The sequence below is a fragment of the Rhododendron vialii genome, chromosome 6a (assembly GCF_030253575.1).
Source record: "Rhododendron vialii isolate Sample 1 chromosome 6a, ASM3025357v1".
In the NCBI taxonomy this organism is placed as follows: domain Eukaryota; kingdom Viridiplantae; phylum Streptophyta; class Magnoliopsida; order Ericales; family Ericaceae; genus Rhododendron; species Rhododendron vialii.
This window is the reverse complement of record NC_080562.1, coordinates 6,063,926-6,075,726: the sequence shown is the minus strand read 5'-3', so window position 1 is coordinate 6,075,726 and position 11,801 is coordinate 6,063,926. Positions and strand designations below refer to the sequence as shown.

At 37.5% G+C, this 11,801-nt stretch overlaps 1 protein-coding gene across 1 annotated transcript; it reads left to right on the top strand.

Annotated features, from left to right (window-relative positions):
* Positions 1–258: 258 nt before the first annotated feature.
* On the top strand, positions 259–9,228 carry LOC131331205 (uncharacterized). The gene is made up of 12 exons (XM_058365088.1): positions 259–848; positions 1,673–1,847; positions 2,384–2,467; positions 3,319–3,560; positions 4,196–4,427; positions 4,557–4,721; positions 4,950–5,081; positions 5,170–5,283; positions 5,812–5,859; positions 7,225–7,312; positions 8,248–8,307; positions 8,595–9,228. The coding sequence occupies exons 1-12, from the start codon at positions 664–666 to the stop codon at positions 8,651–8,653; spliced, it is 1,584 nt and encodes a 527-aa protein (XP_058221071.1). The 5' UTR covers positions 259–663; the 3' UTR covers positions 8,654–9,228.
* Positions 9,229–11,801: the final 2,573 nt, after the last annotated feature.

Genomic DNA, 11,801 nt, shown 5'->3' with positions numbered 1-11,801 from the left:
CTATCTGGATCTTTTAAAAATGTGTTGGATGACTCAAATTGAAATCTTCTTTTTCCTCTCACCCCACCACTCTTGCTTTTATTTCTCTCTTATTTTTCTCTCTCCAAATTTTGAGCCGTCTAAAATTAAAATAGACGATCTGGATGTGCGGCTCGAACATCACATGTGTCTGTTCGGCTCCCAAAAATTTCTCAAAACAAGACAAACCGTCAAGTCGCCTTCAAGAAGACCAGGACAAGGGGAAAAAAAGGGCACACGATCGAAAAGAAAAGAAATTGGGAGTCGTCGGTCGCTCTCTCTCTCCTGCTTCCTCTCTCTATAAGACAGTAATAAAGTAGTCCAAGGTTACAGTTTTAATGCGGAAACCCATGGCGTCGGTGACACTCCATTCCCCAGGACGACAGATCACTCATTACAGCCTCGCGCCGTACACATGACAGTTCATTCCTCTCTCTTACCAACCCAAAGCACCCTCACACACCGACATACAGTTCAACTCCACCTACAAACCCACCGCCACTTTCTTCAGATCTCTCCTTCATTCTGACCATAACAACTGTCGATATTCCCTCAAATTCGCCGTACGAACTCCTTAGGGCCCCGGTAATAACTGCAACATTCTCGTAGTAATTGGTTTCTTCTTCACTAGATCTGGTTTTCGGAATGGACGGCGGCGACGGAACGGTTCGGTTGGGGGCTCTGACCACGAGGCCCGATCGGGGCTTCAACTTGGAGCCCGACGTCTCTGTTTCGTCTCCGGTCACGAGGCAGAAAGCCGCGGCGGCAAAGCAGTTGATTGAGAATCACTACAAGAACTACCTCCAAGGCTTGCAAGACCGTAAAGAGAGGTTCGATTCGATTCTCTCTCCTATGTATATAGATTCACTGTCTCTATATACTTGTATGAGCTGTTTTGTACTTATTGTGATCTTGTTATTAGAGTTTAAAGTTGAGGGCCGGCTGATGACAGTGTGTATTTAGCAGTAGTGTTGTTAGCGGAGAAAATATTTTTAACGGGCGGAGCCGTGAATAGTTGTTTACGGAGTTAATCACAACCATCGGTTCAAAACACTCGGGCCAGATGTTAATGAAACTTTTTCGGAGAAAAGTGAATCACTAAAATCCGGACCGTGTATTTTGGACGGTCACGATTGGTTGCTGCTGTAAAGAATTTGTTCAGCCGTGAATAAGTTTGTGAATAAGTTTCTCTCGTTGTTAGTAGCTTTAAGCCTTTAATTAAAAATTTACACACACGTATCGCTTTGTATCCATTTTTTTGCCTGATTCACGGCGCTAGGGCTGTCACTTAACCGCTGTAGTGACTTCAAGTGCTCCGGTGCTAAAAACAATGTTAAAATTTTCACAGCCGCTACACTCAATTCCCGCTGCATATCATTCAATACTACTAGTAGCTATTTATATCTTTGGTCGATAGTATCTTAGACGAGAGAGCAGTGAATGGAGCTAGGTTGTGTGAGACTTGTGTGCTGTGATTCGTATTTGTTATGGTAGATATATAGATTGTTCTTCCTCTCCCAAATGACCGGACTACTTGGAGTGTTCTTTTATTCTTTTTTTTTTTTTTTTGTGCGGATCGAAACTTCTTGTTTTAGCGTAATACTAAATGCATAAGGTTGCATTGACGTTTATGGGGACGTGGTTGTTGGTTTAGGCGTCGAGCATTGCAGATGAGGGCGCAAGAAGCGAAGTTGTCTAGTGAAGAAGAGGAGGAGATGTTGAGGGATTTGGAGCGAAGAGAGACAGAGTTTATGAGATTGCAGAGGCATAAAGTTGGAATTGATGACTTTGAGCTGTTGACTGTGATTGGTAAAGGTGCATTTGGTGAGGTAGGTTGATATTCATATCTTTACCCTTCCATTATGCCAGTGCTCAATCTCATTTTGTTAAATGGTTACCAAGGTTAGGAATCAGTTGAAATTGATGGCATGTGGCTAAATTTCAGCTTCCGGAATAAGAGCACTTGGTTTAGAGTTTAATGCCTTCTTCCTCTTTGAAGCCTTTTCCTTGATTTTTTTTTAGCCAACTCTTGCTCAATATGTATTTAATAACTCTATTTGGGGAATGTTCACCAATACATGTCCAAAATTCCTTGATGTATTGGTATTCAATGATTACATATCTTTCGATGCGAGTAACGCTACTATTTTAATATGGAGAAACATTTGGTTTGCATAGATGTTGCTCTAGACATCACTGTAACAATTTCGAAATCCTGGACTTAACAGCTTCTATGATTTTATAAGCATGACACTTGCAGATATGGCATTAAACTATTGTTTGTCTTTGTTCTGTTGTTTAAGAAAGTGTAATTATTTTTGCTTGTTGGTAGTTACCTGACTCATCATCTGACTAACTAACGCAGGTTAGGCTATGCCGTGCTAAAAATACAGGAGAGATATATGCACTGAAGAAATTGAAGAAATCAGATATGCTTAGCCGTGGACAGGTAAACTTGCTAGGTTATTACACATTTACTTCTGATTATGGTTTCCCTAGAAGCACTATTGTAGCCTTCCTTGTAGAATTTTTTTTAGAACACTTGTTTAGGCTCTATGTGTTCCATTGGAAATTCTAAGCTGGGATTGGCTAGCAACTTAGCATAAAGAGCTGAACTACAGAGAGGAGATGCATTTCTTGTATAAAGTATACGGTTCATAACAACTTGGTGGAACTTGGAAGATATGAATATTTATGGTAACTACCCGAAGGTATATATTTTCATTTCCATTTCAGTGATGTAAACTGTCCACTATTTGTGCAGGTTTTTGCCATTTCCTAAAGATTGTCACTTTTAGGCAACTAAAGAACAATGAAATGAAATTGGGGATTTGTTCAAACTTCAAAGCCATTAAATGCATTGCAGGGTACACTTACCAATGTTCATACCCTCTTTTATCATTAAAAAAAACAGAGAGAGAGAGAGAGAGAGAGAGAGAGAGAGAGAGAGAGAGTTGTATGTACAAACATTTGATGTTGTGCCCCGAGCAATTTTTCCAAGTTGCTTTTTCTTTTTCTTCCGTCACATTTTTGGTTTGTACTCAGTAAGGATATGGATAGAAGGAGAAGTTACGGGATAGAAAATGCTTAATGCTTACTTTTGTGCTTTGTCTTTTACCATGTTTTAGGAAGGTGGTATTCATCGTTGTATGAAAATAAACCTTTTTAAAATTTATTATAGGACACCCTTGAATACTAGGAATAGAGATTTGCTCAGCTTTTCTAAACTTCTTTGGAATTCTGAAGTCAACCATGATTATTTTGCTTATTTCTTATATTACTCATGTTTACTTTATTTAGGTTGAGCATGTTCGGTCGGAGAGGAATTTGCTAGTGGAGGTTGATAGCCGGTGCATTGTGAAGCTCTTCTATTCATTCCAAGATTCAGATTTTTTATACCTTATCATGGAGTATTTACCTGGTGGTGACATTATGACCTTACTGATGAGAGAGGATATTCTTTCGGAAGATGTTGCACGCTTTTATATAGCAGAAAGTATTTTAGCTATCCATTCAATTCACCAACACAACTATGTGCACAGGTATGCTAGTAATGCAAAGATATGATTAGGTTTTTTTTGCAGTTTCTTATGTATTGCATGTTGAGCACACGTTACGGCTATGCATATTTTTATAGCCTTATGTTAGATTATTACCTATGAATCTTACGTTAGATTATTACCTATGAATCTTGCCACCAACTTTTTTCTCGTCGCAGCCTTAGTTTTCTAATCCTAACCCGGTATAATTATCCAAAAATTTCTACCTTTTGAAGTCATTTTATTTTGCTTGACGTAGCATTTTATTGTTTATATTTCATATAAAACAGCAGCAAAGATTGAATTCCATGCAAGCAATCAGGATGTCCATCCGTGGTTTTTTGGTACTCTTTCCAACTTTGGAGATTATAAATAGAAATTTCCTATTTTTTTCTCTCTGAGTCTGAGGGAGCGAGGAGCTGTTTTCGTTTTGTTGTTATTTCAGCAGTTTGAAACTTGTCCATTTCTGGCACCTAAATTGCATCATACAGAAGCATGTTGTCTCTATGCTCTGTAGACTATCATGCATTATGTATTGTATCCCTCAAGGAAGTTTCGTCAATATTTCTAGTGTAGATGCCTGCACATATCATCTGTGGACAAAGGAATGTTGTGATGCGTAATTTCTCTGCTTGCAGGGACATAAAACCAGATAACCTGATACTGGACAAGAATGGCCATTTAAAGCTCTCAGATTTTGGCTTGTGTAAGCCCCTTGACAATAAATATTCAACAATATTGTTGGAAGATGATGGTTTTTTAAACCAGGATTCAACACACGACAGTGAAGCGCATTCTAGTGGTGAGAGGCCTCCTTGGTTGATGCCAAAAGAACAATTACAACAGTGGAAACGCAATCGTCGTGCCTTGGTATTTTCTTCATTTATCCCTTTTGCATCTACATGGCAATGAAAATTATTAGTAGTCTTTTACATTCTTTTTGGATCGTGTTTTATTCTTCACCTCTTCCTAATTTGAGTGACTGTTGTATTCCATAAGGCATATTCTACTGTTGGGACTCTCGATTATATGGCACCTGAGGTTTTGCTTAAAAAAGGATATGGCATGGAATGTGACTGGTGGTCGTTGGGGGCAATCATGTATGAGATGCTTGTTGGCTATCCTCCCTTCTGTTCAGACGACCCAAGGATCACATATCACAAGGTATCCAATCCCTGGTAGTTCCTGTGCCTGATTCTTGGCAGATGTGATAAATTCTTTATTTTTTCACTAAGGAATATGAAAATGACACGAAAAAGTATTTGGTGGAGCATTCTTGAAAACTTTTCAAAATTTTCTTTCAGAGATGCTAAAGATTTCAATTTTTCTGTCAGTTAGTTTGTGAGTATTCTTCATTTTGCTGGATGTATCATTTTTCTTTTTTTGTGTCAGATAACAAAGTGGCAGAAATGCCTGAAATTTCCTGAGGAGCCAAAAATATCAAATGAGGCTAAGGATCTAATCTGTCATTTGCTATGTGATGTGGACACAAGGTTGGGAACCAAAGGAGTGGAGGAAATAAAGGTACCAAACTTATGTACAATGAATTGGTTTTTTCCTGAAAATTTAAGCTGTTGCAATTCAGTTTGTAACTTTACTCGTGTGTGTGTAGGCACATCCATGGTTTAAAGGCATCCAATGGGATGTGCTGTATGAAATGGAAGCTGCCTACAAGCCTACTGTGGTTGGAGAATTGGACACTCAAAATTTTGAGAAGTTTCCTGATGTGAGTACATGGATCACAAAATAATTCTATTTAGGGGTTTTCTCATCAGTTTGCTATATCTTGTGAAACTGAACCCAACCTTCCATATTTGTTCATGATTCTTCTAATCTTCTCAGTGATCAAGCCCCTGTTTTCTAAGCCTTTCTTTTTCCTTTGTATCACTTCAAATACGAGTATTGTGTGAATTGGTTTGTTCAACTGAAGAACATGCCATAGACCACTCATCTCTCACACCCATCGCAAGATAGATAATAACCGAAATAAAACGAAAACCTCTCCATTTCATCTACTATTAAACCATGATTTCACTACGTCAACTTGTCACAAATGGAGTCATTTTTCCATTCATTATTTTGCCTCTACCCCTCATCCATCTCAACCTTGAAATGCTTTTCAAAGTTTAAACCTTGTAATTGGAAGTTTCCATTGTTACTACTGTGTTTATAACCTTTTTTTTTGCATCTCCCTTGTTTTTTCTTATTTGGTAAAGTGATTATATTACATGGATTAACCTTCGTTGTCTGATAGGTAGAAGATCTACCTTCCACAATACCTAGAGTGGGACCTTGGCGAAAGGTAATTGGTGCTTCTTAACTTCAAATCCTTTTAGATCAATTGACTATGTGATGTATTGTGTAGTTTTTTTTTGAACGGCGTGATGTATTGTGTAGTTAACAAGCATAAAGACAATTGTAGTACATAAACTTAATCTAGAAACCTTCCAAGCCAACCCTGGAGTTTTATCGTGCTTCTTTGTGAGATAAGTGATGCTAACAGTCACATATGTCAACTTTTTAATGGAAGATGACTTTTGGGATTCATTTTGTGTCGGGATCCCAATTGCCAAGGCTAGATTGCTGCTCCGTTGGCAAATGAATGGAATAGGACTTTGAATTGTCTTGCATTCATATTTGGTGTTTTTTTTTGGAAGGGCATGAAGCGATTTACACAACAAGTGTAACTTTGTTGATTACAAACACTTGTACGCTAAACTTGTATGCACACAACATACTAACTATCAATCATAGAGGATAATTCTCACACTCTAGGAAACCTCTCTTTGGACGCTCAAACTGTCTTAACACTTCGGAGTTTGGACAGTGGAGTCTTACTCTCTAGCTTGGAGTCTCTCTTTCTTGCATGCATCCCTAAGGAGACCCACCCTTATGTAGAGATCAATGGATAGTTCTAGAAATGGAACAACTCAAGACTTCTAGAAGCTTCTAGAAAAACCTGTAAGGGTCCGTTGTATGCAGAAGATTGCCTAGAAGTCTCCCGAACATTCTAGTCTTGATATTTTCGGAAATGCCTGGAAGTTTCTTGCGAATCTGGAAGACTCCGGTCAAATCAAGAGGCGCGACGATGATCTCTACCAGGGCAATGTTGAGTTTAGGTTTTGTACGATTGCACAACTATAGCTCTCTCCTGCTTGAAGGTTTAGTTTTTTGTGCTTAGATATGTTGAGAGGAGCTTCAAGCAGAAAGACTTATTTCCACTAAAGCCATAAAAAGAGAGGGAGGAAATTGCCATGCTTACCTCTTGCAATCTGACAGGGACGAAAAACTTGTTCTTTCGTCTCCATTACAGATTAAAAAACTAGATTCATAGAAGAGTTACATGTTCCTGAATCTGATTGGGAAGTTAGAAAAGGATTATGCCATATGGATGTTGGTTGAGGTTATAAGGAAGTTGATGGCTCTCTGCTTTAACCAAAACAAGCGCCCAACTGGGACATATGGGATTTCTGTAGCTGCGGATAAGGCTTCATTTGGAATTCTTGTTATCCAAGTGTTTTTACTTTGTCATGCAAGTCGCATACAGATAGTATACATTTAGATCTGCTACTTTCGTGTTTAATATAATCTGTCACTTGTGGTTGTAGTTGTTTCTTGGTATTGTATATTCCACATTTAAAATAAGATTTGCATGTCCAATGTGCAGATGTTGACATCAAAAGATGCTAATTTCATAGGGTATACTTTCAAGAACTCTGACATCAGTGACATGCTAAAATCAGGTCGGACTTCAGGTGAGCTGGTTAAGTTCTGTTATTGATGCTAATTTATTCCTAGTACCGTGGTATATAATTCTTCCATGTTGAAGCATCTTGATCCGTATCCAAAAAGTGAAAAATGCAGATCCTGATGTAATGAAAAAACTGGTAACTAGTTAGTATAGTATTGATAGTTAGCCCAAAATATGCAGCTGTACTCCACACTGTGATCTTTCCCTCAGGAATTAATCCTCTGTCCATGAAGCGACCAAACCCATTTATGGTTTCTATGTTCTCTACCAGCAGGGTAAGGAGGGGAATGGCCAATCATAAGAGCAGAAAAGACACCTCAGCCCTCTAAAAATCTCATCTCTGTTCAGAAGTTTAATAGGATAACAAATGCGTACTAAATTTCAACGCCAATGAACTGGTCATTCAGGACAAGAATTCTATTTTTTCCCCTAAATTCGATGAGTCATTGGCTGGGAACATGTGATTTTAGGCAATAGATTCTCTTAGGCAATTTTGAATTGGTCACTGATAGTGGGGGGATGACCGGATTACCATTTCACATCCTGATGGCCCCAATGTATTGGCATCCCATGTTTCATGGGTATGGTACTATGGTTGTCCAACAGGTATGTAAGTTTTTTATCACTTGTTGCATTCAAATGCAGGAAATGTTGTCCCACAGAATTGGAGGCCCAATTCCATGACTAATCCCTTAGAGGATTCCTTTACAAATCTTTCGTCATTGGCGTTTAATTTTTCCGCACGAATGATTTATGATGAAACATTTGAACTAGTGCGATAGTCGCAGTAACTAGCCAACGAAACTCCACATTGAGATATTTTTGTGTCAAAATAAACAAGTGCTTAATGAAAGTTTGACGCAACATACCTGGCCTTGTTCTTTTCGCAGTTGGGTTTCATTTGAAAATAGTGCATCTAAATTCACTATTTCTGTGCAGATGCAGACATGATGAGATCAAAAGGACTTTCTAAGACGCCATCTTTAACATCTTTGTTTGGTATGAGCAGTTTTTCATAGTAACACTTTATGTTTGCAATTATAACCTCAATTGTCGTGATTCAAAACAGTTTGGTACAAGCAATATTCTAGACTCAAATTGGTCGAGTTGAGATGCTCTCTTTCAAAATCCAATTTATTTTCCGGTTATGTCTCTTGCGTATGCGAGACAAAATGAAACGTATGATTAATAGGTTAATTCAAACCTTTTCTCGCAAGGTCGATGACGTTGATTTCAAGTGACAGAAACGGATGGTTGATATTTGATGGGTTTTCTTCCTTTTACAGGCCAGATAAACCTGGAAGAAAATGAGCTGGTTGAGGGTGATGAGAAGCAGGGAACTTGAGTATCGTCCTTTGAGTTAACTTTATACCATAGCCGGCTTATGCTAGATTCTTCACGGAGGTCCGATGAAGTAGCTATTATAGAAGAGTGAACTTGGAAACAGATGGTTGTACAAAAAACACGAATAAGAAGGTCAACTCAGCTCAACTGCTGAGCTGATACGATTTTGAGCAACAACAGTGGCAGGACGAAACACAGAAGATGAGCCGTCCATGCACATGGGTCCCACAATGCATTCACAATCACGTGCATCAAACGGATGTATTCTGCGTACTCATTGTTGTTTGGGCAATATTTTCTCCGCAAAAGAACTCTACCTACACACGTTTTATGTCATAAGAACTCTACCTACACACGTTTTATGTCGATTCCGTGATTTATACGTGCTAATGTATAGCCAACTGTTCAGTTCGTTCTTATTACACATCTCTCTCTCTCTCTCTCTTTTTTCCTTCTTCCAAGACATGTCCAGTTGAAGAACAGAATTTGTTTGGGCTTTGGTCCCCTTCTGACTAAAACCCCGTTCTTATAAAGTTCTTATTTTTTAATTATTTATTTTTTCGTTTTACGAGACAAGTCATTCTCTCATAATATATCACTTCTTTTTTTTATTTTCCTTAATAGAACAGGGCCTAAAAGGCAAAAGAAACTGAATAGAACATCCTAATTAATTATGTGGTTCTTTTATTTTTCATCTTCTTCATTGGTTGGTGAAGCAAAATTTTGCTCATTGCCGAATGATTAGGGTGTTAATAGTTTGAAGTAATTGCACTTTGTTTCGAACTTGGAAAAAGAAACGAAAAAAATAAATAAATAAGAAAAAAAATTTCTTTTGGGTAAGTAAAAATTCTTCAATTTTTTGGTTAGAGGAAAGGAGAAGAAAATAACAACAATAAATATTCAACACAATAGGAACTTTCCTTCCACCATCCTTGCACTTTCCTACTACGTCTTTTCTTAATTATTTTTCTTTCTTCCTATGATCCGGAGAAAGCATCACACTCTCTTGGGGACAGCAGGAAAGGGAGTGGTATTTGCATGTGGTATTCCCAATAAATCACGTAGCGTCAAATTTCACGAATGAAGCATTAGTACACGTAATGTGTTGAGGTGACTCATTGACATAGTAATTGACATAGTAACAATGTAGGCGATACCGCATTATAATTCACGTATCGGGTAATGAGTCAGAGACGGGAGGGTGAGGGGTTGGAATTGGAGATGCTCTCCATTCTTGTAAACTTTTTTTTATTTTTAGTTTTGTATGTTTAGTTCTTTTTTCTGAATTTTTTGTTAGATTCGCGTCATATTTTTCAGATTAATTATTTATATTGACGTGAGGAGTCTAAAAAGTAAAAAATTATGACAAGAAACAAAAAAAAAAGTTTACTAAAGATAAAAAAATATCAAATAACTGTTTTTTTTTTGTGTCTAAAGTGTCGTCTTATGTGAACTTTTTTCAACATCGGTCCACATTTTTATACTTTTCTGATTCCTCTCGTCGAAACGAATGATTAATCCCAAAATTTATGTCGAAAAGCTCAACAAAAAATTGTGAAAAATAAACAATACCGAAAAAAAGTGTCAGACAAAAAAAAGTTTACAAGAATAGAACCTCACTGGTTCAAGATTAATTTGGACTTTTTCTGTGGATTAGCACAATATATATATATATATATATATATATATATATATTTCTTTTTTAGCTCTCCTGCAAAATACTAGTAGCATTTTCACCCATCAATTTTGCCCTGATATTATATCCAGACTTTGTTCACCATTCATGACGTTGGAAATTTTCACATTGCCCTTGTGCATTTCCAGGCCAAACCTACATCACATCCAAATGTCAGATTACTAGCACGTCATTTTTTGTCTCAAAATATGTTCATTCCTTCCCACAGATTCTATTTTAAAAAGGCCCTTTTCCCAAATTCTAATCGAGGACGACGACGATGTTGCACACTTAGGCTCTGTTTGTTTCAGCGGAAAATGATTTTTTCAAAATAGTAAAGTGTTTCGTTTTTGTTTTCTGATGTTTGATTGGTAGTTGTAAAATACTTTTCCAATACAATTATTTTTACCCCAACCGATTAATGGGAGGATTTGGAGTGGGGTAATTCATGTGAGAGAGGGAGGGGAACAAAATTGGGGGGAAGAGAGAGAGGTTGTTAACTGCTCGGTTCCGAGGGGAGATTGATTGAAACGGTAGAATGACTTATGGAGGTTTTGCCAGTAAGTCATTTAATTTACTCATATTTTGTGCAACCAAACAGTGAAAATGGGTAAAAACATTTACCCAAAAAAATTTACTGTCAAACACACAGAGCCTAGGAAAAAGTATTTCAAAAATTATCCAGACGACAAATTACATGGAGTGGATGAAATTTCTAAATATCAGAATTAGTCACAAATTCTTGACAAATACAAAAGAAACTCAAATTGTACACGGTTTTTCAATTGATCTTAATCTTCCCTGATTTTATTTGCTCAAGTGTTCCGATATCCAACACCGGTGTTTTCCCGGTAGCGTTCTTAAGTTCAATAGGTCCAAGGTCGGGTCTGGTTAGCCCGAATCAAGCCGTGTCACCAATCATCATCCACAACATTAAAAGCAAGAACCAATCCACCGTTCGCACGGGCAACGACTTGAGCAACCACATTGAAAGCCCAAAAGTCGATCTCCCCGGCATCTCTTGAGGCAACACATCCACCTAAATCATCAAATAAAACCAATATAACCCTTCAAAATCAAATTTCTTAGAAACATTTATTTTTCTTTTTTCTTTTTATGAGAAAAGGGAAATAACTTGTTGGAAGGCCATTCCCTCATGTATGGCGTGGCATGGCTCCCCCCATGCTATATTTTCTGCACTTTGGAATCTTTATAGAAATGCTATGTTTGCTCTTTAAAGAGTAATATTAAAACGATCTTGCTATTGTCAATCTACTGGGTTGACGATAAGTACATTAGAAGGCAAGAAAAATGTCTTCCTGTTTATTTTTTACACCCTTTAATATATATTCACACACTTACTATTGTTAGCTTATTAGACTGATTTTAAAATTTTTCATATTAAATAGGGAAAAGAATTAATTGAGTCAGAGAGTATATATGGGATGGGAAATGTTGGGCTGCGAACAGTACT